At 44.9% G+C, this 27,783-nt stretch overlaps 1 protein-coding gene across 1 annotated transcript in view; it reads right to left on the bottom strand.

Annotated features, from left to right (window-relative positions):
• MAP2K1 (mitogen-activated protein kinase kinase 1) overlaps positions 1-27,070 on the bottom strand; it is a 32,686-nt gene extending 5,616 nt beyond the window's left edge. The window contains exons 1-6 of the mRNA XM_066196797.1: positions 26,769-27,070; positions 12,432-12,642; positions 10,710-10,856; positions 7,471-7,548; positions 6,939-6,990; positions 1,858-1,982 (exon numbers count right to left, since the gene is read on the bottom strand). Coding sequence (XP_066052894.1) covers positions 1,858-1,982; positions 6,939-6,990; positions 7,471-7,548; positions 10,710-10,856; positions 12,432-12,642; positions 26,769-26,848 — 693 coding nt within the window. The 5' untranslated portion in view covers positions 26,849-27,070. The remainder of the gene's footprint in view (positions 1-1,857; positions 1,983-6,938; positions 6,991-7,470; positions 7,549-10,709; positions 10,857-12,431; positions 12,643-26,768) is intronic.
• Positions 27,071-27,783: the final 713 nt, after the last annotated feature.

The following is a 27,783-nucleotide window of genomic DNA, read 5'->3' as shown; positions in this document are numbered from 1 at the left end:
AATATCTTTTGCATTGTCTTTAGGAGATCCACACACTGTAAAGGTATTGCAGGATGGGATTTTTTTTGGTCAGTTGAATCATGATCAGAAATGCGTCTGACTATTCCAGTCCCACTGCTTCACAGATCCTCAGTTTTGAGCACTGAATCCACCTCCTGCTTCTGCCAACACCAGCAGATGAGGGCTGCACCAACTCCTTTTGCTTCATTTTTGCACCTGCTTTGTCAGTCTATATTCAGTGCTGAATATGGTTCCTGAAATTATTAATACTTTGATCTACTTCACCCTAAAATCCATTTTTACTGAGAGTTCTCCAAGAAAATGTTCACTTTTCTCCACTCTTTTTAAAATCAAGCTCATATTTTACCCAAATGATGCAGATTCTTCTCTGACTACATGCACATATTGGAAAAATACATATGTAATTTGAAACTCCCTCTCAGAGAATGTGAGAATGCAGTAAAGCCTTTTCCTTCTGCCACAGGAGGGGTGATAGTCTTGTTTAATTAGTTTTGTAGCATTTACTGAGATTATGTTTGAGTTTTCTCCAGTGTCCCACCTCAGTCAGTTCCAAAACCATCTGAACAAACTACACAACTGCTGGACAGAATAGGAATGTCCAAATCCCGAGATTTTAATAAAATATAAGTGTAAAGGAAGGTGGGTGGATGAGAAAGAGCAGGAAACAGAGAGAGCACTTTTTCTTTAAATATAATTAAAATCCAGAAATCTGTTCAAGTTAAACACTGTTGTTTTTCCACACCTCCCTGTGGTAGAAAGGGATGTTTGCACACAATAATTCTGCATGGTTTTGTACGTATAGGAGTGTGCAAAGGGAGCTACTGCAAGAGAAGAGCCTTCAGACTCTGCGAGACAAAATCCCCCTCGTGGCTTGGTCTGTGGTGCCAGAGAGCAAAGCCAACCCTCAGCCTGTAAAAACAACAAACCGAAGAAAACTGAAGGCAGACAGCACTTGGCTCCCATCCCTTCTCCTGGAAGAGCCAGGGGAAGGCAGGAGCAGGGATGAGCTGTGCATTTGGTTTTGCTCATTAGCAACAGCCCCCAGATGTGAGAACTGCAAGCCCAGGCTGCCCTCAAGTGTGTCACCAAGGTGAAGTGACACAAAGACAGGGCAGGTCTCCTGCTGAACACAGGCGGCATTAAAGCTGTTTCCCTTGAAGCCTAAGCCCACACGGTTTTAATGCTGCAGCCAGAGCTGGGAACAAGTGCAGCAGTTAATTGTGCGCTGAACAAGGTGTGTGAGAATAAAAGAGCTCCTGTTGCCATGAGCTGGGGCTGGCACATCACACAGAGAGCTCCTCTGGAAAGAAGCTCCAAGGTGATCCTCATCCTCAGGAGCACAGAACGCCCTGGGAACAGCCCCAGATGAATTCCTTGCCCTCTCCCAGGATTTCCCCACGCTGGGATCTGGGAGCAGTCCCACCAGGAGCTGGTGAGGCAGCACTCTGCCTACAGAGCAACCCCAGCAAAGGCTGGAGTGGGAAGAGAAGCACACTTCCCAAGGAAAACAAACCATCGACACTGGGATTTTCTGGGAGACACACGTGTGCAACCCCCAAAGGGAAGAAGTGACTGGGCTCTGCAGTGTAGACACAGCCCCAGCTCTTCTGGAGTGTCGTAAACATTCCAGGTTTTTGGCTTTTCCTGCAACTGTTCTTCCCCCCTCAACACACACACACACACACAGAATCTGATCTGACACCAGAATATTCCTGGAATGCAGCAAGAGCTGAACCAGGAACAGCAACAGTTGGTTCTTGTTTGATCACCAGAACTGGGACAGCTCAACCCTAACAAACTCAGAGCTGTAAAATCTGGATTTAAACCTGTACTTACAGACATGTAGGAGCGTGTGCCAACGAAGGAGTTTGCCATGGAATCTATCAGCTGCCCACTGACACCGAAGTCACAAAGCTTGATTTCACCTCTGGAGTTTACCAAAATGTTGGATGGTTTCACATCTGGAAAAAAAAAAATAAAAATAAAAAATGAATGGATGATTTAGGAGATAAAACAGGAAACCTGACAATGCAAGGTGAGAATTCTCATCTGCCTCCTTATGTTTCCCTTCTGTGACACAATTCTGGCCCTTGTCTGGGAATAATCAGAGATTTGGGTCCATCTCACAGACTCTTTGACTACAGATAAGTAAGAAAAACCATTCAAAATTACACATGCAAAAAAAGAGTTGTCAGCTTTTTGATTTCACCCAAATTCCTGGCTTTCAAATATTAGGTTTGGGCATCCACATCCTCCTTGCAGATAAATGGTTTCCTCTGAGATAAATAAGTGTACAACAGCAGAACTCCTCCTGAATGATGATACTTTGCCTAGAAACGATCAATAAAGAGGCCCTACATATTTATTTTACAAAGGTCAATTAATTACAGCAGCCACACAATCATTCCTTCATATCAACATAGGATTAATCATCCTATGGCCAAACACTCCCTGGGGTGGGTTCTTGCTTTCTGGGTTGGGGTTTCTAGGGGTTTTTTGGGGTGGTGGTCTTGGGTTTGTTTGTTGGTTTAGATTTGGGATTTTTTGTTGGGTTCGTTTGTTGTTTTTTTTAAAGCTCTGAAAAAAATAATTTTCCTATTCTTGAAAATGTGTATTTGAAATAATTCGAGGTTGTTTTTTTTCCTGTGACAGAGCCCCCTCATGATTTGGAATTAATCACTTCTCCTAAATGGAAATTTAATAAGGGTCACTGGTAGCTTAGCAACTAATAACAGCTCTTTGTGAATGCAAAGGTACAGGGAACAAGTGTTCAGTGTTTCTTTTAGAGCTGGAAGGAGGTTTCTCCCTGTATCTCACTGCTTAGCTGGTCATTACCAACGCATTATCAAAATAAGCAACCAACAGCCCACATTGGCAGAGTAATGCTGCAGCAGAAAGGGAACTGCAAAATTGTCTTGAAGAAGGAGAATCATAATTTCACTTTAGAGCAGACTCAGAAGTCTGTAGGCTGCCACATTTGCTTTTCACTTTCAAGCGCAGAGAAATTCCAGGAGCTGCCCTTTGGTTGGGACGCCCGCGGGATGTCCCTGGGAAGGGGACACAGATGTGACAAAGGTTTGTGCCTCACTGAGCACCGATCCATGGGGAGGGGAAAATAAAACAGTTTCAGCTGTTCTCCCCCAGCTCCTTTCTGAGGAGGAACACAAAGTCTGGATAATTACCTACTTTGGGAAATTGTGGCTCCATTTTTTTGTCCCTGACATCCCTTTCCAGGCAACTGAAACTGTCCAGGCACAGTTTCCCGGGCTGATTTGTGTATGGAAAACCCAGGCAGGTATTTGGTGTGTGCTGCTTTCAACTCCCCACCCCTGGGAGAGGATCTGGCCAGCTGGGCACACAGCTGGACCTTGTGCAAGCTCTGCCTCCTCTGGGCCAGCCCTGCCTGCTGAGACACCTCACCACAGGGAAATTCACCATGGAAAGGAAGAATCCAGGCTGGGAGCTTCACCCAGCAGTTTTAAACTCCAGCAGGAGTTAAAAAACAACCTGAGATTAGAGATTCCCATCTGCACAGGGATGTGCTCCCAAAGCTCTGTGCAAAAGCAAGGTGGGAAAAACAGGGTTTGCAAAAAAACACCGCAGGCACAGCAGAGCCTGAACAAATCCCAGACAGCCACATTTGGGCTGCTCATCAATGCACAAATGCTACAAATTCGACTCAGAACTAAGAGGCCAATCCTCACTTTCATCTCTGGAGTTCATTGGTACTTCATCATGAAATGGCAAAGAAAGAAACCATTTCCATTCCACTCCCCCAAACAAAATTCTCTTTATGAGCATCTTTAAGTTTCAGAATCCCCCCTGATCTCCTGAAGGCTTCCCTCTTCCCCTCAGTGTTCTTGCAGGTGGCAATGCCACACTGCAGCTCTCACACCAGCACAGCAATCCCATCTCCTCGCTGCATTTCTGCACAAAGCTTCTCCTCCCTGGAGTATTTTCCTTTTCCACACAAGGCACCCCATGTGATCAGTGTGATGTTTGGAAGGCTGCTGCCTTTCCACCCCTCTAAATGCAGCACCTATTCTATTTTCACTCCAGAGCCTCTGAGCACTCGAGCAGTTTCTCTGGAAACCAGAGATCTGTATTGCCAGAGGAACAGGAATGCCAAGGCATCCTGCAAAATCTCTGCTGCAACTTGCAAGGAACGGACAAAAGGAACACACAATGCGTTATGTAAGCATTTCAGCTTTAAAGAAAGTGGAAGATATTTTATAAACCATCCCAGAGAAGCCAGGAAGAGAATTCTAGAGAAGTCCCTTGCCAGGGGGGTGGATTTATGACACTGCAAAGGGAGCTGGGAACACAGGGAAGTTTCCAGAATGCATGATAATTTCTGGGGAATTTACTGGGAATGAACTTGCCCCACAAGTTCATTCTGAAATGTGGCCCTGGATGCTGTCACAACACCTTCAGGCCAGAATTCACTCTGTACCAGTTACTGAGCAGACCTGTGAGGACACGGACCAGAAATGTGTCATGTACATTATTGGGATCTCCCAAGGCAGGATCTCCCAAGAATCCCCTGGAACGGCAACCCTGGAACAGAGCAGTGACACTTCCCTGCTGCCCTGAGGCTGCTGCCTCCAGCTGGGGCTCAAAACCTTCCAGAGCAGCTTCTCTGCAAGGACAGACTGCCCAGAGAGGATCAAACTCCAGACAGCAGCACAGATACCTTTATTTAACAGAAGATATTGTTAAAATATCCAGCAGTCGTGCTCCTCACCCCTTCCTTTCCTGTGCCTGCCTTGGATGACACCAGTTGAACTCCCAGAGGTTTTGTGATTTCACTCCTGTCTGTCCAGAACACAAAGCACAGTGCTCCACACGAGCAAACCCTCTACAAAAGAACTGTCTCTTCCTCTATAAAAGGACTGTATTTTCCATTCCTGCTCTAAAAAAGCTCCAAAATCTTCTTCCTTGAGCTGTCTGGAATGACAAGTGAACACTTCTCCTCAGTTAGTCCAGGACACAGCTGTGCACTGAAGCAGTTCAGGTTAAATATTCCAAACTTGCTGATACTGCCACGCAGGTAATAAAACACAGCAGTGGAATAAATTCCTCCCTGCAAATGACTTCTCACCAACCTGGCTGTCTTTAGATTCCAGAACAGATTTTTTGGCCCCTTTGTTGCCATGTTCTCACGTTTAACAGGGATGTCTCTTCATTTTTAAGTCACCCACCCTGCCCACAGCACAACTCCCAACAAATCCTGCTGAAAACAAACCCACCAAGTGCACACATTTCCCCCAGGGATGGATGAGTGAGAACAAACAGCCCGTGTGAGATGCTGTTCTCACCTTGTCAGTGCAGTGGAGAAAGCAAAGCCCAGAAATCTGCAATTATTAGAGCTGTGTATAAAATAATGCTGACACAGTTAGAGGGAAAGTGCTTTTAGCAGCACTCTTTGTTTCAGCTGGGATTCAAGGAAGAGGCAGGTTGGAAGAACTGCCAGAAGCAGCTTCACCTGCACTCCAACCTTCAGAAGGAGTGTCCAAATAATGCACAAAGTCTGTGGCACAGACCGAGGACAGGAGCTGCAGGTTTGGCTCTGGCTGTCCAGAGGGAGGAAAACCAACTCACTGCTCTGACTGATTCTCCTTTTAGCTGCCAGCACTGGCCATCACCAACTCCCCGAATGTCATCTTGGCTCCCTCTACATCAGACATCACAGATGTGATGTGATCACAGAGCAGCTTCTGCAAGAAGTGCACGGGGTCACCAATTCCTGCTGCTGGCAGAGCACACAGGATGGGAACTGAGCTGGGACATAAAAACCACAATGTGCACGTGGGATTTGACACTGCAGGGCACACTCAACCCAGGAAAACGGGAAGAAATGTAGAAGAGGAATTTTTTGTTGTAGAGGAGGAATTTTTTTTGTTGTAGAAGAGGATTTTTTTGTTGGCCCATGAACCCGCAGTGTAACCCCTGATGCAGCAAATACCACGAGGTTAAGCTGCACTTAAACAAGATCAGGAGGGCTTCATTTTGGATTGATCAGATTTACAGATTGTAAAACTGAAAAATAAAGAAATAAAAACTGCTGTCTCAGCTGAGCAAGATCAACCTAAAAAAAAACAAAACCAAAAAACCCCAAGCAGCCAACATAGTAACAACCCACTGCTGTGGCTGCCTTGAGAACAACAAGATGCAGCAGTAACTCGTCCAGGATGCCCTAAAATAAGGTGATCCCTTTCCCTGGAGTCCTTATGCTCTGAACAGAGACAAATGACTTTGAAACTGTCACCAGAAATGTTTAGAGTCTTCCTCCAACCTCCCTGCTCCACAAGAGAGCTATATTTGTTTTAAAAAATAACCCCACAAAGCAGGAATGTGTGATAAACACATCTCCATGTGTAAGGTGATCCTACAACAGCTTGTGCAAGCTGGGATTGCTGATTCCTCTTCTTGGTCTGGGCAGTAAATGTAAATTCAGACGTGTATTAATGTCTGCTGCAGAGATTTCATAACCTGAATATTCTCCTGTGCTCCAAAGCTCCACCTTCACATCACACCCACAGCAGCAGTAAATGGATTTATTACTGTACCAAGGGTCATTCTTCTTTAATGGAACATGCAACAGATTAATGGAGGAGCTGGATTTTCAAAAGGGCAATTAAAGCAGAAAATAATCCAATATATCTCTTCTAAAGTAACTAAAGACCCAGGAGAAGCAACACTCCCATTTTACACAGCTACACCACGCTTTTTTTAGTTGTTTTAAAGTATAAAAAGGATGCAGTTCTGCCTGACAGTTCTCAATAGTTTGCCCAAGAAAAACCCTTTGAAGCAAAGTCATGTGGAACCATCAAGAACCAAGCATAGAAAAAAAGGAGTCTTTTAATGTGAATAAAAATGATACCCAAGGAAAGTTACAACACAAACTTTTATCTCACCTCTGTGCATTATTTTATGCTTTTCTCTCAGATATGTGAGTCCTTTTATTACCTAGAGATAAATGAAAAAGAAATTAATTTAGGAAGCAGAAGGGAGAGTTGAATGCTTTGTCTGTACAAGAATTCCAAATGCACGCAGCTTAAGAGAAATCCCAAAATGTAATCACTGCCAGCCAACCCTGAGCTTTAATTTGTACCTCCAGCTCAGACTAGAAAAACAAAAACCAAACCCAACCCCTTCCTGGAAGCTCTGGACACAGAGCCTGCTGCAGAATGGAGAGGAAAAGGTAATATTGGAAAATAAGGAAGTGTTAATTGAGAAACATCAACTGATGCAAAAGCAGCAGCTCCAAGCACACACACACACCAGAATATTTTACTCATTCCAGGGCCCACAGCTAGCACAGACAAAGATGCTTTAGAAAAGAGACTGAAAGATGAAGAAACACACTGAAAAATCTGGGAATGTTCTCCTCTCCCTGACCCCTGCACGTGGCACTGCCCAAGGAAAGCCCACAGGGCACCCACTCACCGCAATGCTAACTTTGCCCAGGATCTGCTCTGGAATTCTCCCAGCCTTCTTCAGCACTTGATCCAAGGAGCCACCATCCTAATAAGAAATATTTCAATAGTCACACTTGAATCAAATTGCTCTAAAATATTTTAAGCTGTAAACTGAAGCCTACATTTGTTATTTTTTTTAAAGTTGCTGTTCATGTTTGCATTGACATTGTTGCGGTGCAAACCCGAAACAAATAAATTGCTCCTCAGGAGGAATCAGTCGGGTTTGTGTTTGTTTTAAACACACATTTGGCCACTAACAACATCCACTCAAATAAACACTGCACACAATGCTCTTCCAGAGCAGCATTCCCATGGTTTGGATCTCCTTAAGGAAGCTCTGTCCACAAACAGTGCCAAGAAGGCAGGAAGGTCTTCACATGTTTCTGTAATTTTCAGTCCAATGCGTTTTTTCTTTGTCACAGCCACCCACAATAATCCTCCTCCTCCAAAGACAGAAAAAAAATTTATTGATCCTGATTATGGGGGACTGAAAACTCATCACACTGGAAGAGGCAAGAGTCTTCTGCTTGAAAATCTCAGACTGATGGGGTTAGAAAGGATCTCTAAGCCTGGGGCAGGGACATCTCCACTATCCCAGGGTGATCCAAGCCCCTCCAGCCTGGCCTAGGGCACTTCCAGGGATCTGGGGCAGCCCCAAATTCTCTGGAAAACTGTGCCAGTGGTAGCCCAGGATGATGAGAGACCCCAGATCCCTCCTCTCCCAGAGCAGACCCTGCTCAGGAGGAGCTGCCTGTGTCCCTTCTGCAGGTCCAGGGTGACTCTTCCAAGGATGGAAGGTTGGTTTGGCACAGGAAGAACCAAAACAGGGAGAAAATGTTCTGAAGGTTCCCCGGTAAGCCATGGCCTTGTTTATTAGATTAAATAAACTGCCTGCATGCACACACACCCCCAGCAAACGCAAATTTATCCCCCTGTTGCTAAGAGCCTTTCAAAAGGAAAACTGGGAAAAATGCTGTTTATTTTTAGCAACTGATTCAACAATAGACTTGTGCATAAGGTCTGGATTCTCTGGAGCAGAGAATATACAACCAAAGAGGAAACTGAAAAGTTGTTTTTCAAATTTAAAACCATATCCTGCTGTCTGGATCAGCTCCGGGTATCTCCCCACACTTGACAGGAAGATCCAAGTGGAGGAATGAATTGCCTTCTGCCTTAACCTCCCCTTTGAAAGTTTTCATCAACATTTATACATGGTGAAAGCCAAAAAAAAAAACCAAACCCTGGAACACAAAGGTTTGTTATTTGAGGACTAAAATCTACAACTCTTATGAGAAGGGAAGTATATAAATACTTTTCTGATCACGTATTTTTGTAGAAAAACACACCCACATACTCCACACTTGATTAAAAATAAACCAGCAGGAAAAAAAAAAAAATCTCTCTAGAAATCTCTTGTTAAACCGGTCTCAATTTCTGGACAGCTGTCTCTGCTGAGACACTGGCATGTTAACCATAATTTTGTACAGAAAAAAAAACTTTTTTCCCCTTCCCTGAGGACCAGCTCTGATCCTAGACAAGGCTGAACACAATTCAGCTGCCTCATGTTGGCTGCAGCCTTCGGTGTCTTGCAGGAGCTGCCTCCAATCCTTTTGCCTGTTAAATACCTGCTGCTAAGCAAAGCTAGGCATTGATCTTGAATTTAGGCACCTAAAAATATCCAACACTCAAGTTCCATTCCTGTTCCACCTCCAACTTTTTGTTCGTAATCCTACTTAGGTTTTGTAACCCACTGCTAAAAATAAGATTTCTGAGTGGTAACAACTGAAAAAAACCCGACCACAATGGAGATTTTCATCCAATCTTTTACCCAAAAACTTCTACCAATGATCTGCCTTAAGCTTAACACTAAATTAAGACTATAATTCAAATAATCCACCTCTCTTTGGATTTCATAACTTATTGATCAGTTGTTCTGTGTGTAAAACGTTGTATCCAGTCTGGCTTGGACCAGAGTCACCACCAGATTTCACCCTGCCTTCTCTTAAATTGAAAATGTTCCCTGTCAGACATAATATTCCCTGTCAGATATATTATTCCCTGCTTAGGAACCTACAAACCCTGACTGCTGCTGGTGATTTTCTCATTGACAAATAAATTGAGACTCTTCAGGCCTTTTATTTCTCTCTTGGAACACCATCTCTCTCCTCTGGAACGTGGTAACGCACAGGCTCCTTCAGCAGCCACAGCTGTGCACATCTGTGACATTTCACAGATTTTAACACCTACTTTCCTATTTTTTTCCCCTCTTCCTTTCAGTTTTGAGAGCTCCACTTGCCAGTTCCCAGCAGGAATTTGTGTTTTGGGGGGTGCACACCTTCCCCTGGGCTCTCCCATGCCTGGAACCCGGATGGTGAGCGCTCGTTCCTAAGCAACCATCGATTCCTTCTAAAAATTCTGAGGGGCCAGAGAAGCATTAAAACAATCACATGCACTTTCCAGAAAAAAAAAATAATAAAAACACAGCTTCTCTCTCCAAAGAAACAGTTCTTTTCAGGGGGAAAAAAAAAATCAAGAGGTCTTCAGCTGTATTGTTAAAAATCTTCACCAAGTGAGGCAACAAATTTCACTGTCCTTTAATTACAGAGAATTTACTTTTCATGTTTTGAGTCCATATGGCTGGAGAAAGGCAAACAGATGTTGAGGAGAATGTGTACTTTGTATTAAAATGAAACACGGTTAAAAATAATTTTTTGGCATTAAAAAAGTTGTGTAAGATCCCTCTGGGCTCGCTCACGATTCTGCACGTCTGCATTTTCTGTCAAATTTTAAAAAGGGACAAAATATGGATTCGTAGAAATTAGGAAAAAACAGAGTCTGCACTATCAGAGTGATCTGGTCCATTCTGCAGAAAAAAACCAAAGCTGAACCCCAATGAGAACAAGTGTTTAAGCAGCAGGACTGGCTAAATGTTTTGAAATACGACAAAAAGATAAAAGAGAATCAATTGGGAAGGTACATTTGTGCAGGGCAGACCCTGGAGAAGGGGATAAAACATCTCCTAATGTTTCATCCTCCTCCTAAAACATCTTCTATCAATTCCAACCTCAGATTTGCAGAGTAAACCCAACCCACACCTTCAGCCGAGCAGAGAACTTTGGTGACAGCATTGCTGGTGGTGCTGAGGGTTTGCTCAGTGGATGACCCCCAGCGAATAACCTGCAGGAAATGAATTTTCTGGGCTCTCACCATGTGCTCCATGCAGATGGAGATCTCCCCGTCACTGTAGAAGGCTCCATAGAAGCCCACGATGTAGGGGGAGTTGCACTCGTGCAGCACCTGCAGCTCCCGGATGATCTGGTTGCGGATGGCTGGCTTGATCTCCAGGTGGATTAACTGCAAAAGAAGGCCAGGAAATGAAATCAAATCAAATCAAATCTGCTCTTCAGGATTGATCTGTGCCATTCAGAGAGGTTTTCAATACCTGGCAGGCTCTGAGCGTGCTCTGATCATCTCATGACCTCCACAGCCCTCTTCCAACACAAACCATTCTACAATTTAACTGGAAAATTGGAAAATAATCCATCCTTGCGTTCCTGGGGGCCAAGGGAAAACCCTACAACAACAGCACCCATGAAAAGGCAGCAATTCCATCTTCTCTTCACAAAATCCTTCTCCAGAAGAAACCTTTTGTTCCAGCACATTTCCTTAGGGAAATGTGTCAAAGATGCTCTGGCTCCGAGGCAGCTGCTGAAAAATACCTGTCCAGGTGTTTGTAAAGCATCAGTGGAAGGAATGAGCTGAACCTCCAATGCTTTTTCCCCTACCAGACTGTTCCTCCCATAAAATACAAGCATGCTCCTTATGTGAAAGGAAAGAGAATTATGGAAATGAAATTTTGGTTAATAAATGGAAGAAAAATGGCAATTCAGCAAACATCTCAGCTGCATCAAATATTAATGAATTGGGGCAAAATTTCCTGTTAAACCCACAGCAGGTGAAGAGACAAAAATCAATTCAATTGATTTAGTTCAAGAAAACCTCAGTGACTTGTGCATTTTGTAATTCTCACATCTCAGAATTGGGCATTTTCCTTTGCTTCTCCCCAGACTGCCAGTGTCCTCAGCACAGTTTATTCTTAGCACATGCACATTTTCCTTTAGTTTTGCTGAAGATGATGCTGCCCCCTTCTTAAAAAGAAATATCTGAAGTCTTCAACTTCTCAATCAAAAAAAAAAAAAAGGGAAGTTGCCAGTGTAGTAAAACAATGGGACCTGGGATGAGTGTTGTGTTCCCAGAGATATTGACAGGAAGTGAAACCTTCTCATGTAAACTCGATGAGAATGAAACCACCCAGTTACCTCAGTCAAAAAAAAAAAATCTCAATTCTCCTGCAAACTAGGTCACAACTGCTCCAGGTTGTAAAGCATGAAAAATACTCTCAGGGAAGGAAAAATCCCTTCCTGCACAGGATGGAACTACAGAACGGGAGATGTCACTGAACTCCAATGCATTCCCTCACTCCCATTTTTTGAGTTCTTTTCTTCTCCAGTCTCATCCAGAGGCCCTTTTGTGGTGTGTGCCTGTGAGGGAGCTCTTAAGGCAGGTGATACCTTTTCCATCCCTCTAAACTTATTGCCCAGAACACAGAATATTGCCACTTTTGTCTAATCTACAACTTCCAGCAATTTTTGAGGCCTCCTACTCCTGAGTGAAAGGGGAAAAGGAGGAACAGATTCCAATCCTTTCGTTACTAACACGTGTGACACTATGTCTGAAAAACTGGGAAGCTGATGTAGGATGAGGAAGTGCAGCCTTTCCTACTTCTGGAAACACAAAGTTGGCATCAAATAGTAATTTTTGGGTGCCAACAGCAGTTATTTCTCTAAATGAAGTTTAAATAAATAAATGGTTCAGAGACGACGTCCTCTATTAACACCACCCCCAAGCTGTTCTTTCTGACCCCCTCACCTTTCTTGCCATGATGAGGCCAGAGGGTTTGTGGGACACTTTGAAGACCACACCACCATTCCCTGCTCCCAGCTCACTGATCTTCTCAAAGTCGTCATCCTTGAGCTCCCCAACCTTCTGTTTCTGGGTGAGGAACGCTTCCAGGCGCTTCCGCTGCTGCTCATCCAGCTCCAGCTCCTCCAGCTTCTTCTGAAGGGCTTCCAAATTTGTCCTGCATGACAAAGAGGAGCAGGATTGAGCAGTGCGGTGAGGGGGAGAGTGAGGGAACAGAGGGCAGAGTTAAATCACTCCATTTTTGCACCTGCGCACGTTCTTCAGATGGTGCCTTAGAGTTTTAGCTCACATTTTTCAGATTCTGCCCAGGGGTGCAGCTCTGAGCTCACAGTCAGTGTCACTCAGCTCTGCACAGAGCAGGGACACAAAACAAATCCTTTTCCTGCTGCACACCAAGGACAACTTTCAGCCCCAAAAGCACAAACAAGGGTGGGCTGGAAGGAGGAACAAGAAGGATGAGACCTCACAACATGAAGGTGGAATTGGACAATTAAACCCCAATACGCAAGTAGATCAAAACTTATAAAAATATAACAGCTTGTGACCACTCAGCCATTTTGTGACCATTTTGGGTCCACCTTGGGTGTAGCCCTGGCCAGACTCCTGTCCTGCCCAAGGTGAATCCTAAAGGCCTTTCAATAAATTTCTACTTTATTCTCCAGCTCTGTCCAGACTCTGTTCCAGCTCAGCCTTCCCAAGGCACCACAACCAGCACAGTCACCCCCATGAGATGTTACTGCAACTGTGATTTAAGTAAACTGTGTTTTATCCCAGATAAAAGAGTGACAAACACACCATACCCAGCTTCCCCATCGCTGAGGTGCCGCCCAAATCCAGGCACGTTGAGTTTCACCACCTCCAGGAGCGGCTTCATGACTCTGCATTTCTGGTCAGACACAGCTCCTGAATCACAGCACAGCACTCCACGCTATTTTTAGTTGTGTGTTTTCAAGGTTGTGTTGTAATTTCCTACGGAGTTTGCCTAAATGTTTTATTGACTGGTTTTCATGGGGCTGTATAACCAACAATTCATTCACAAGTTTCTTATTTGGCTACCAGTGAGAAGTCATCAAGCCCAGCCAAACAAACATCCAAAACCCAGTCTCTGGAAATGTGAAAGTCTTTGGCCCAAAGGTTTTAAGCTTATTTTAATTTTGTTAAAGGACACATCTGCTGGAAACCTCATTTTAACATCTTTAAGCAACACGAAATAGAAAAACAAAACTTAATACAGGAGTTAAGTTTGGAAGTACGGACACGAGTTCAGTTTTCCAGGAACATTTTACAACTTCAGTTCCTATGGAAACACTTCATTCCAATATGACAACTTAAAGGCTCCTTTAAAATTTCCTGCTTCCAACTGCAACAATAAGTTGCAGCAAGAGTAAATATTTAACAGCAAATACCTGTTTTGCTTCACCAAATTTAATGCAATGCACCCAGGGAACAGTGTTGCTAGGATGAAGAATTTGAGGAAGAGAATCTATTTCTTGACAAATACAAAGAATGGAACTACTTTCCATTTTAAAAATAATTAAATTTCACCAATAATCAAAACTATTTCTGTTCACCACTTCATAAAATGTTCACTTCGAAAATATGTTGTACAAAGGGACATCCTCACACCCAGTGAGGAGCTGGTCAGCTGAGAGGAAGCTTGGCTGCTACCACAGCTGTCCCTACCTTACCTCAAAAATGAAGCATCTGCACCAAAAAAAAAAAAAATTATTTTTATACTATCTTTTAAAGAGAAGCATCATTTCTGTCCTCATACCATGTTTCATACCTGTACAATCACACACCAGTAATCCTGGACTATCCCCACTGAAAAATCCCTCAGGTAGATAAACGTGGCTCACAAGAACATCCGAGTTAATCTGTTGCACTGACTCTGTTTTAAAGATGAATCATTAAGAAAGAAACACGTTTTTTTGAAATTCAGAAATGCAGAATTGAATGATTAATCACTGGATTCTTTTTTTTTTTCCCCTCCAAATGCACCCAGTGAACAACAAATTCCAGGCTGAAGTCAAAGTGAGGTGTGTCTTTCCTGGAATATACCTGAAGCAGCTCTTCCTGCACCATGAGCACAAGAGAAAAGCTGAGCAAAGTCAAGCCGCCCTCACTTTCCTGCAATAAATTCCAGAGCAGCAAATGCTGGGCACAAACTCCACGTTTTACCCTGGAAAATCACTGTTCTGACAAGACAGAATTCAAACCTTCATTTTAATGTACAAGCTTTGCTGCCATTTTAAGGATTACTGAATAAACCAGGGCTGTCCATTTGGAATAATAATAATAATAAAAAAAGAACAAACTAAAGACACAGAAACAGGATGCAACAAGGCTTTCCTTGCTGTGCTTTGAAGAAAACAACTATTCAGTTTTTCTCTCAGGCAGAAGGGGGTTTTTGCCTTTGGAGACAACACAGAGATGCTTGAGCACATGACTTGGGAGCAGCCAGACTGCTGGGTTGATGGAATAAACAACTGTCCTGCTGATGCTGTAGGAGCAAAAAAAAAAAAAAAAATTGCTAGGATAGAACTTCTCACATCTATTTAGTCTAGTGTTTGTCTGGATAAAGCTTTTTTTAATTAATAAGTTGCCTGTTTCAATCTAAATAGACTTGGCATTCACTTAAAGCAGGCATTTCCTTGCTTGAAGCTATGAATTATTGCTGGGGTCCCTGCTTGTCAGGAGATTCCAAAGGCTCTCACAGATGGCAAAGTATTGATCTCATGAATTTCAGCACCTCAGGTTTCTCCACCAAGTGTAAAATCTCCAGAATGTTCTAAGCTCTAAATGTAAAACCTTCATTACTTGCAGTGACGAGCAATGAAGTTCTGAGATTTTCAGGAGCAATTCTCTAACTGTGAAGTGAATTAACCTGAAAGATATGAACCCAACAAAGGCATTGTCAGAATCACTATTCAGAGTGTAGCTACCAACATCTCCAGTTAGTTTGATGATAAGAACAGAGCTATAATAACTGAATGTCAGGCATCAGGAAAGAATTTGGGTTTTTTTTTCATTCTGGTTCTTTGCTTGGAACTCGACATCAATCAATTTAAAATGCAGATAGGTAAACAGAAGGTGTATTTTTGTCATCAGAATTAGTGCTGTAACCTACTCAGAGTATTTCCAGGAGGCAGGACTTTGGAAGTTTCAGTTTTTAACTGCACCTGCTGTAAGAACACTCCCCTGGCTGGGAGCTGGGACTCTTACCTGGACTTGCACCTCCCCAGGTAAAAGCATCACAGCAAATTGCAAAGCACAAACAGGTGGAAAAGTCAATCAGTACACAGGAATTTTCACAAATGGAATGAAACCAGCACACACAGAATACAGACGGGGGAATACTTTAGACGCTTCATCACCAGGCACCACGAAAATGTTGAGGAACTTTGGCAGCTAAAACAGCAACATGCCACCGTGCAACTGCCTGCCTCCAGAAGGAGCACTGGTAGTTCCTTAATCTTATATAAAACTTTTATTCAGAGACAAAAGATTCCCATTAAAATTCATCACCATTACCTGCTGCAGTCTTGGAGTTGTGTTTTTCACTGTCAAGGCACCATGGCTTTGCCAGGGATCCATCAGAGCAGGAAATCATCAGTTCAGCTCAGGGCCCCACGGTGCCAAGCACTACTCTGAAGCAATAGGTTATCATTTCATTTCTTGCCAGCAGCCTGAAAGCCAAGCACACACTAAACTGCACCAGGGATGGGATCCAGCCCTCACAGGGTGATGAAGCCACGGGGAGGTCAGTGCTGCTTCCCCCGTTTGTTCAAGGAACGGAGGGATCCCACAGAACAGCACCAGGAAACACCTTCCCAGCTGGCAGAAGGACAAACACCCTGCACAGCCAGCAGACGACACCTCTGCACTCAGTGCAGCGTCTTCACAATTACTGCAAGATCTCTCTCCTCCTGACTAAATGGGAAGTTTAAAAAAAAAAAAAAATACACACTCAGGGCAAGTTTTTGGGAAAGCTGACTTTCCTTCTCTCTTCCAAGGGCAGCGTGAGGTACCAGGGGCCCTAGAGGAGGAATTCTCTCCACCCACATTCGATCAGGGAGGATCTTTCCTATTAACTCACATTGTTTCTTCCTTTCTGCGCTCAAGGAAGTGCTCTGAGAGTGCAGCATGCCCCTGGCCACGTGGCACTTCTGTGACCTCCCCAAGTTCAAAAAGAACGCAGGAAGAACTCAAACGCAGCCCACCTTCCCCAAACAACGACCCCTGATGGGTGTGGAGAAACCTCATCTTCATCCCTGTCCATGTGAGACCCTGGGAGAGCCACATCCAGCCCTTCTGCTGCCACACTGTGCAGGAGGGAAAGGTTTTCCAAGGAGCAGCACAGCTGGGAATGTGGAGCCTTTCAGACTCAGGGACTCCTCACCCTGGGCAAGCTCATGTGGGATCCTTAAATTCTCACTTCCCCCCAGCCCCTCACCTTCTGCCAAAGGTCAGAAGTGGATGTTTGGGTAAAAAAACAAGAAACCCTCATAAATAAAGCCCAGCAACACCTCGAGTCACTGCTGCACTGAACACCCTGTTCTCTGCCTCCCAGACATGCCCATGGTCCCATCCAGAACTCCCTGCACAGACAGGGTGTGTCACAAACACAATCCCACCTCCAGGACACTTCCTGAGCCCACCACACTGCTCCTTCATGAGCTGGTTGTCGATTTTGTTCAGGTTTTCTTTTTAAACATCCAACCTCCCACGATTTCTAAGCACTAAACACGTGCACATCACACAGAGCTGGGCACTGAGCAGTGGCTTAGGGGACAAGGAGCAAATTTGGATTTCCTAGGAGCAGGTTGGGCAGGGAGGAGTCACAGATTGTGCAGAGCGAGAGCACTCGGCACACACAGACGGACAGAAGGCAAGTGCAGATTCTCAGCTCGTGGTTTTGGGGACAGCCACCTCAGCAATGAGGAAAACGCTCCTGGAGGAGAGGCATGAACACTTTACAACACACTCCTTCTCTTGGAAGCAGGAACAGGAAGAGAAATGCTGCTTTTAGTCTGCTAGCACATAATGGCATAACAAAAAGCAGAAAATAAGTCCTTAATTAATACTAGTACTCCAAATCCCTGGGAGCTTTTTTTTTTTTTTTCTAATTCATGTTAGTGCTAAGTTAATCACACACTCAACCCTAAAGGCTACAGTAAAGCTCTTACTCAACTCTAAAGTCGACTTCAGAGAGAGAAGAAAAAAGTGTGGCAGGGGAAAAAAAAAAATAAAAAAACAACATCTGAGAGTCTTTACCAGTAATTTGTCAAATATCTGTTCAAAGGCATTACTATCAGTGCTGCAAGCTGAACAATTAGCATGAGTGAAAGCATCAAGAAGTACTTTCACTTTCAGATCCCCTGTCGCATGAGGATACAAAGCTCGGGGGTTGTTTTCCAGAACAGTGACATTAATGCTTTCCCCAAGCCCACACAGCTGTCAGTTTGGAGAAGAAAGTAGGCAGCTCACTACATAATTTCCATGAACAACCTCAATCAGGGAGCTGAAATTAAGTGTTAGGAACATGAAGCCATTCTGTGGTTTTGAGAAGACAGACTACTATGTTGTGTGACTCTGCCAAACCTGGGCAACAAGACAAATCCTCATTAAACTTCTCCTTTTAACAAAGAGCAGTTTCACAGAATAACATGGAAGAGAAATGTAATTCCAGAAGTCTCCCGGCTTACAGCACAGGTGTCTGTCTGGGCTAACTCCAGCGCAGCCTCATAAAACTTGCAGTCAGAGCAACAACTCGAAAAAAACCCCAAATTCCCTATAAATGCAAAGGAGTCTGTTTTGTTGTCTTCAGGTTTAATACTGCCAGAAAAAAACCCCAAAAAACTACCCAGTAAGAGGCAGACTTTTGATTAAAATCTATTTCTCAGTAAAAAGCATGCAAAACAAAACTATCAGAAAAGCATTGCTCTGTCCGAAAGAATATCCTGCTACCCTAATTTCATGTAAATTCTCATTTTTCTGAGGCTGAAAGGCATGAGTTTTAAAGAAGAAAACAGATGGCACAAGTTCAAAACTCCTGTTGAGTCCCCAGCCAGCTGCACAGCTGAACATCCCCAACTCCCTGTCGGCTGAGCTGCTGGGGGGAATCTTTGCTTTAAGCCTCCTTCTCTCCCTCTTCAGCCTCAGCACCATCCCATCAAACACTGCATTTTCCTCACCTAAGCCAAAGCCCAGCAGACAACACGTGGGAGCTGAAGGCAGAGCTCACAGACAGAACAGCCAGTGGTGGCACAGAGATTCCACATTTGTGCCTCTTCCCACCAGATGTTTTCCAGCTGTTCCCAGCCCTCCCTTGGTGTCCCAGCCCCTTATCCTGAGTGGCAGCAGGAGCACAGGCACCCCTTTGGCATGTTGAGCTCTGTGCCTGAACAATGCCACACAGAGGGAGTTTGGGGGTGGTTTTTTTTCTGGGTTTTCCTCGGGACTTACTGTACCCCTGCATTCAAAATTTGCCCTAAATCAACTTTGCCATCTCGAGTCAAGAAATTCCACAGCCAAACCTTGAGCACCAGAAATCCAAGAAATCCAAGCTCCCCATCTCCCTTTCATGTCTGCACCCCACGGGTTTTTCCCAGCCAACACATGATCATGATAAAGGAGCCACAGGGCAATCAAAACTTCCTTAGGGACAGAAAAATGAACTTCTTGATCGGATACTTCAAGCACAACACAGAGGATACACAGAATTATAAATTCTGATCATCAGCTGACACACGTATTTACCCAAGGCCTGCACTTCCACTGTTTTATGTCTCTTGAGGCAGGAGTTCAATATCTTGACAAAACCAAAGGATGAACAGATGCAATAGTTACAGTATCTTGCCAACCCTCCCATGTGGGAGCTCCACAGCCTTTGAGGGACACCACAATCATAAAAAAGACGAAGTTACAGGATCAGTTTACAAGGCCAGGGTTAGAACTGAGACTCCACAGCAGGACAAAAACTCCATCCAGAGCCACAGTGACCACAGCAGGGACCAGGAGAAGAAACTGCCAGAAACTGTCTGAAAACAGACAAAAAAAAAAAACCCATCACTGGGATTCTGAGAAAGCCAGAAGGTTTGCCTGGATTTTCAAATGGATGGATTGCATAACACTGAACCTCTGTCAACCATTTAGCAAAAGAAATTAATAACTTTTACTTAATATATGAATCGACTGTACCAAAACATGGAGAAATATTCACATATCTGTATCCAAAGGGAACATTTTTTTTTCTCCCCAAAAAGAATGTGTTCTGCAACCTGCTGACTCATCTTCCCACCACACTGAAAAAAAAAAAAAAACAAAAAAAAAACTTCTGGAAAAGCACAGAACAATGCTGAGTTGTACAAAAACCCTGCAAGAAAGGGAGAAGAGTTGCCAGGATGTTTCAAGGGTTTGCGATGAAAACCCACAAGGAGGTTTTTAAGAAGATTCTTGTTCATCCAAAGAATCCCACACTGTTGGAATATCTCCACGCTGGGGCCCAGGGTGCAAAGTTAAATAATCTGCCCGTGTTACAGATTCCACGTGATGCTGGGTGAGGCTGGATCCAGGTGGAAATCCCATCCTGAGCTGTCAGCAGGGAGAAATTCTGCTGGAATCTCCCTTCCCACCTGCTCACACAGGACTCAGGATGACAAAAGCTCCACCACAGATGTTTGCCAAGAGATGCTGAGCTCCGCATGAGCCTTTCCCAGTTGTTCCCTTGCACTTCTGTTCCAAAGTGTGACCACGACTTTGTCTGAGTAATCCTGAGCATGTAGCAAAGCAGGAATCATCTCATTACTAATTTCTAGCAGAACAAGTGATTAGAAAAAGAAATCCACTAAAAAAAAAAATAAATTTTTTTATTATTAAAAATTAAGAAGTCTTTGGAAGAAGGAATACCATTCCCCAAAAATTCAGTTTTGCCAGCTCGCATTTCTTCCCCCCAAGAGACATTCCTGTGTTTGGGCAGTGGAACTTGCACACTTTCCACAGCCCAGTCAACCCCCAGGGCAATGGTGGGAGAAGAAATGCAGCTGGAAAAAAAATGTAACGCAGGCAAAAAGGGGGAGGAGCTTTTTTACTGGCAAATTTAGAACTTAGTAATGGAAAGGGAACAAACTACCTAAAGGTGAGATGGAAAGGTTTATCGGGCCTCATAGAAAATTCCTTCCTCAGCTCATTTCAGAATGTTTCTCCTGTATACAGTGAAACACGTAATCAAAATCCACTCTAAAAACTGCCTGGTGTGTTTCCTGCCTCACGTCAATTCCCCAGAATTTTCATGTTTGGGTTTTTCTTTTTTTAAATTAGTGCTAACCCAACCCTTTTTTCCAGGTAAACAACAGCAGCACTGTTGTTTTACCAAGAAATAATTCAGCTACATGCTGGGTTTATAGCCAGACCCTCTCAATCCCTTTTTTTTGGCTACTGGAAGGTCTCACAGGTGATTTGTTCCTCTTGAAACAGAGACCCGAGACTACTCAATTAGAAGATGTGCTGCTCAGGAATTGCTGTCATTTCTGAATTCCAGCATCTCTCAGGCTCCCTGTGCTCTGACACTCCATCCTGCCCCAAGCCGCTCGTTCCTAAGTGACCCACGGGCAAATTAACTAAAATTATTCCACATTTTCAGTGGGATTATTTCCCTGGCTGAGCTGTGGGTGCCCCAGTGCTGGTGGACTCTGAGAACTCCTCTGGTGTGCTCTGAGCTCTCAGAGCAGCAGAGCCAGGAGAGGAGAGGCTTCTGCAGAAGGATCTTGCACAAGCTCTGTTGTGAAATCACACCTCTGTGACCGTCTGCAGACAAGAAAAGCAGCTGGATCCACGAGCACAGCTGCACTTCCCTCACCACTCATCCTCCTCACATTTCCTCAGAAACGTTTATTTTGACACCCAGTTTTTAACTCTCCTAAACCAATTCAAGCTTTTTTGGGGAAAAAAAAAAAAGACACATCATACAAACTCAAGCATTCCTCCATGACCATCATCATTCTAAAATCTGACTGGCAGAACATAACAAGACAGTATAAAATGTCTTTAAATCCTTCCTACATCCGTGATTGTCAACAAAAAGCTGCCTACAGCCAGCAAGAGCTCCACAGGTCAACGTGCCCCTTGCATTCATTTCTGTGCTAGTGGTAATTTTTTTTTCAGCACAAGTCTGTGAGGTGCTGCAGGCTCTGACTTTTCATTATTTTATTACAGCAGATCACATGTTCTATTAGTGTACTTAAGTAACATTAAAATGGTATTTTTAATTCAGTGAAGGGCTATGCCAGGCTCAAGCACATTAAAAAGAGAAAGCTGTGCATGAGTATATTCTAATTTAAAATGCACTCTCTCATATCACGTGTACTTGAAAGCTTGATTAATCCTTCATTAGTAGGGGATTAAAAAAAAGTTTCTCTCTTTTTTTTTTTTTTAATATTTACAAGCTTGCAGTAATTCTACATGTTTATTGAATGCAACTGCAATCCAAGCAAATCAGTCATAAAATTCCAGGGTCTCATCTTCCAGAACACTGCACACAGGCAAAAAAAAAAGCTCCCCTGAAGTCCAAGGAATTCCAAAAGGGAAAAAAAAACCCAAATAAAAAAATCCCCCCCCCCAAAGCAAGGCAGAAATGACCCTGCAAGCATTAAAGTGATCAACTCTGTGAAAATCTTCCTTTTATCTAATCTCACATCCCAAGAAAACTGATTTTAAAATGGAGGAGAAATCCTCTTGGAAGGGGATCCACTGGGAAAGAGCCCACAAACCCAAAATTTAACTCAATTCAAATGAAAGCCCAAAAACCCCAAACCCAAAGCCCCACCCCTCTGATGGGACACAGCCTGCCCTTCTACTCCTCAAAAACACAAACTGAAGCTCTCTTAAGAAAGATGCTGCCAAACATGAAAACTGCAGCAAGCACAATAAGTAAGCAATTATTTACTTTGCAAATTGGAATAGAGACTGAAGTGCAAACCAGTTCTGCACAATCCCCAAACTTTTCTTTGCAGGGAGTTGCACCAACCATTCAGGGACTTCCTTAAATGCAATTTCACCAGAACAAACAGCAGCAACAAGAAAAGGCTGATTAATTAATACTCAAACTATGACTGGAATTTGCAGTCTCCCATTTTTACAGAATTACTCCCCGGCTTGAGCAGTTCCACGGCACAGATTTATTGTAATTAAGGCTTTACAAAGAAAAACCCTGAAAAACCACGTTGTGCCGGATTACTTGGTTCTACTCACGGTTTGCTTTGGGTTTTCTTTCTTTTTTAAAAAGAAATACAGTTCCTAAGGTGGTAAAGACCCAAGGACAGCATCTTAAATGCCTCTCAAGGGCCCATTTCTTTTCAGCACATCGGAGAAGATGCAAATTCTGTTGTCTCCTCTTTTTTTTACTCTCATTTTTATCTAATTAAACACAAACCTCCTATTGTAGCTGATATTTCACATCTGAGATTTGCAGAGGTCACAGCTCGGGCTTGATTTAGGAGGCACCAGTTGTTGCTAAAACACATAGCACAGTTATATTTTGAAAAGAAAAAGAAAATACACTTCAATCCCATCGTGTCAAAGCTCATAAAATACATAAAAGCCAGTGACACCCAACTTTTAAAAAGAATTGTTTTCATTTTTGTATTCAATCAAATCCCAGGCAGTTTTGGAAGGTTTATTTTTTAACACCAGAGCTGGGAAAATTGTTTGGATTTACTGAGATAAGGTAAAAAATGAGGTTTGAGAGCAGTTAGTTTGACCCTTCTCTCTTTTTTTTTTTTATTTTAAAGATGCAATTAAAGAACTTCGTGAAGCACGTTTCTTTTCATGTGAGCAAAAAACTTGTTCTAATATGGAACGTGCCATTATCTCAAAACCGGCTTTTTTTCTACTTCATGTTCTGGGGCTGGGTTGGCTTCAGAGAAACAAAAATTGGGTAAAAACTGCCAGATATTCTAAGAAACAGGGAGTCAGAAGTTTGAAAGGAACATAACTCCACAAACTGGAGATTTGTTCTTGCTTCTTTTGCCTATTAAGACACTAAACCACCCCAGAACATTCAGCCAGAACAGTTTTCCTTCAATTAATTTTCATACAGGTTTGCTCGATTGGGTTTGGGGTTGTTTTTTAGGTTTTTTTTTTTTTCCCTTCTCTGCAGAAGCTTTGCACAGTTACATCTGTGCAGCTCCAAAGAATGAAATTAAATCTACAGCTGGCCAGTGTCATCTTGGTTTGAGCCTGAGGAGCTGAGGCAGCTCAGAGCTCAGGGAGGTTCAGCCCTCGCCGTGCAACCACAGCTCCACGGGAAGTGTCAAAACCAGAAGTGAAGCTCAGGCCACAGGAAAACCTTGCATGAAGTTGTCTCTGTTGTCCCACTGGGCACAGCCAGGGATTGGGAAGGCCCTGGAGAAAAAAAAATCATTCCTACAGGATTAAGTAATTGCCACAAGTGACAAAATCTGCTGTCAGAGAGAAACATTGTGAAAGTTTCATTTAAATATTCGGGATGTATGTATTTAAATTGTAAGTGTGGTAACTGCTCTTTATGAAAAAAAAAAGGGATAAAAGAGCAAAAAAAGAAAGGAAAAAAGAGCAAATAGTTTCAGGCCTTCTGCACAGTCTCAAAGCCCTTCACCACGAGCTGTGAGCTTTCCCTTGCTCCAGTCTATGAGCTCCCATCACCAAATAAGGATGAAGACACAGAGGACAGGGCACAAACGCAAAGCAGGACATCCTGAATCATCCAGCCCCTTCTTTCATCTCCTCCCTTTCCCCTTCCTTTCTGCCAGGAAGCCGTGGTGACAGCAGCGCTCATCCCTAAAAGCATTAATGAGTTACAGAACCTTCCCCCCTCTTCTGACAGCGAGAAAGTCTCGGGATTCCAGCCCGCAGCTCCCCACGGCCCGTGCACATCCGTTTGGGTTTGCGCCAAAATCACCCTGGGCCTTAAATAACTTCCTTCCTGCTGGATGTTCGGGTCCTCCACGCACTCACAGGCAGGAATTTCAGCGCCTCGCTCGGAATCTTCCTTTCTTCTTGCCTTTGCCAAGTCATCGGAGCTCCTTCCGCGCTGTGCCGGCCCTGAGGAGCAGGGGGGGATTTGGGTATGGAAAGAGTAACTGGAGCCTCACAGAGGGCGAATTCCAGGAGAGCAGGCTCGGGGCTTTCGGAAGTGGGAATACGGCAGGGCAGGGATGCACGGCATACTTGGAGCGCCTGGGAACGCACAACAGCCTCGCAAACACCTGACTGAGGAATTCAGGCAGTGACCAAAGAGGGGGAAAAAAAAAACCCCAGAGCTAAGAGGGGAGGAAAATAAACAACATTACGGATTAAGGAAATGAGAAACAAAACTGTTTTCAACTCGGTTCTGATGCAACTGTTCTTTGCTATTTGAAATCTTTCACAATGAGGGCTTAAAATTAGCAGGATGAGGGGATATTTCCATGATTAATTAATCCTGGCAGTATATAGGACAACTGGTTGCTGAATTTATTTCCGCTAAGCTACTTCTTTTAAAAATACTGGGCACCTCTAAGCTGGGTGTAAGGTCCTGTGTGTGACACAGATCAGAAGTCTGGGACACACACACACACACACAGACCCCAGCCAAATCACCACACGGAGCAGAAAATGAAGGAAGGCAGTTGTTCATCAGTGCAGAAAAGACTCAGCACTCCCAGGAGTCTCCAAAGGCTTCCAACAAGTAAATGAGCACCATACACGTAAAAGCAATTTAAAATTAATGACGCTTCTTGAAGGAAGAGATACGATATTGAGTATATTGGGAGCGAGGTGATTTACATCAGGTACTACAAGCAGCAAGTGATTGGTGCATCAGATTTGTTCTGTAGAACAAGCCTGAAATGCAAAGGGATCCCTGAAGACTAAATCAACATATTCCAAACTGCCTTGAGAAAATCGACTGGAAAGTGCTACCCAAGCAAATATAAAAAGAGAGTATTTTCCCCCTGTCAATCCAGAACAAAAGCTCTGTAATATTCAGATCATAATGCTTAGATACAATCAGTAACTCCTGCCAAAGAACCGTTTTTAAACAGCTCATCGCTCAGTTGATCATCAAAAGAGTTTGCTAGAAATGTCACAGCTGGAGCTGCTAGATGTTGAATTTTTTATTTTTCGGGAGGTATTTGCTTGGTTTCGGGGTTGCACTTCTTTTGCGGTCGATTTGGTTTTGGTTGTTTGATTTTTTTTTTTAAGATGTTTGGGTGGTGAAACGAGATCTGAGCCTGTGTGAAAACGTGGCACTGATGAATACAGAGCTCTTTAAAGCCCAAGACTTGCACATGTCACTGCAAGCCTGCCTCACATCCTCTGTGTCACCGTGGTACAGCAGCGCATCTCAGCTCAGTTTACATCTCCCCGAGAGCACCGACCTGACCATACAGGGGCAGGAATCTGCTCCTCCGAGACACACCTTTGTTTCAAGGCTCACTGAAGGGCTAGCCCGACACCATTGTCTGAAAAATCAAGGTGTGAACACTGACCCGTGAACCTCAAATGAAAACCTTCTGTAACATTTCATCACTTCGAGGTGCTGGTGCTGTGCCTGCCCACCCACATCCGTGAGAAACGTGCAACAGAAGCTTCATCAGCGCCACGCAACCATCCAATATTCAGTATTTTTCCCCCCAGAAGCGTCCCCGTGATTAGCTCAGCCCTTCCCACATTTACAGTGTCATGTTTGTGCTGCACACAGAGGAGCTCCGAAGCCGTATCTCCCTCCACACACGCTCCCTGCCGTAGCCAGCACAACACGCCAATTAGCGAGAAACAGATTTGCTCCAACTACCGATTGTTTGGGTTAAAGCCAAGGACGAGGCAAAGCAAAACAAAACCAAACACCTTTTCTACAAATCTGCGGGTTCCAGTGTAAATTCTCCCACACGCACGTTTATGAAATGTGCCATAGGAAACGTGTAATTTGGCATTACTAGATAATTATATAAGCTAAGAACCCAGCAGACACCATTACGGACTGTGAGAAAGGAGTTATACAAGTTTCCCCGTATTTTTTCCACCGTTTTTTTTTTTTCCGTCGCGCACATGACAGAAGTTTGTTTATCACGGCAGGCAGCATCCCCTCACTCAGCGGAGGAGACTCCGAGTATCCCCCAGCCGGGGGCAGCCCGGGACTCCCCGCCCGCGGTGCCGGCGGCAGCCGGGCCGGGGCTGCGGGGCGGGACGGGCTCCGGGAGCCCCGCACCCCGCGGACAGCGCCCGGCCCGGCCCGGCCCGGCCCGCACCCCCGGCTGCACTCACTCTGCAGAGCTGGTCCCGTTCACGGCGGATCCATCCGGAGCGGGGTTCAGCTGGATCGGCCCGGGCTTCTTCTTCGGCATCTTCGCCCGCACACGGCGCGCAGGGGAGCGGACGGAGCGGCCGCGGCCCCACTTCGGACAGGTCCGAGAGACTTCCTGCGGCGCGGCAAACTCGGGAGGGGGGAGCTCCCCTGTGCGGCGGTGCCCCCGCGGGCAGAGGGCAGGCGGCCGTGCGGCTCCCGGAGCCCGCTCCGAGCGCTCCGAGCTCCGGCGGGCACTGCCCGGGATCGGGATGTGCCCGGCCGGGACCGCGCCGGCGCGCGCCGCCCGCACCCGCCGCGCGCCTGCGCGGGGAGCGCGCGCACGCGCACGGCGGGGAGCGAGGCCGCGGGGAAGCGCTGCCCTCAGAGCTCCTGCCCTCAGAGAGTTCCTGGCCTCAGAGAGATCCCATCAGAGCTCCTGCCCTCAGAGAGATCCTGCCCTCAGAGCGATCCCATCAGAGCTCCTGCCCTCAGAGAGTTCCTGCCCTCAGAGCTCCTGCCCTCAGAGAGTTCCTGCCCTCAGAGAGATCCTGCCCTCAGAGAGATCCCATCAGAGCTCCTGCCCTCAGAGAGTTCCTGCCCTCAGAGAGATCCTGCCCTCAGAGCGATCCCATCAGAGCTCCTGCCCCCAGAGAGATCCTGCCCTCAGAGCGATCCCATCAGAGCTCCTGCCCTCAGAGAGTTCCTGCCCTCAGAGCTCCTGCCCTCAGAGAGTTCCTGCCCTCAGAGAGATCCTGCCCTCAGAGAGATCCCATCAGAGCTCCTGCCCTCAGAGAGTTCCTGCCCTCAGAGAGATCCTGCCCTCAGAGCGATCCCATCAGAGCTCCTGCCCTCAGAGAGTTCCTGCCCTCGGAGAGTTCCTGCCCTCAGAGAGATCCCATCAGAGCTCCTGCCCTCAGAGAGATCCTGCCCTCAGAGCAATCCCATCAGAGCTCCTGCCCTCAGAGCGATCCCATCAGAGCTCCTGCCCTCAGA

This window comes from Chamaea fasciata, unplaced genomic scaffold (genome assembly GCF_029207755.1).
Source record: "Chamaea fasciata isolate MVZ Bird 193981 ecotype frontalis unplaced genomic scaffold, bChaFas1.0.hap1 SCAF_14, whole genome shotgun sequence".
Lineage (NCBI taxonomy): Eukaryota > Metazoa > Chordata > Aves > Passeriformes > Sylviidae > Chamaea > Chamaea fasciata.
Note: the sequence above shows the minus strand (reverse complement) of the source record. Positions and strands in the feature narration are given on the sequence as shown.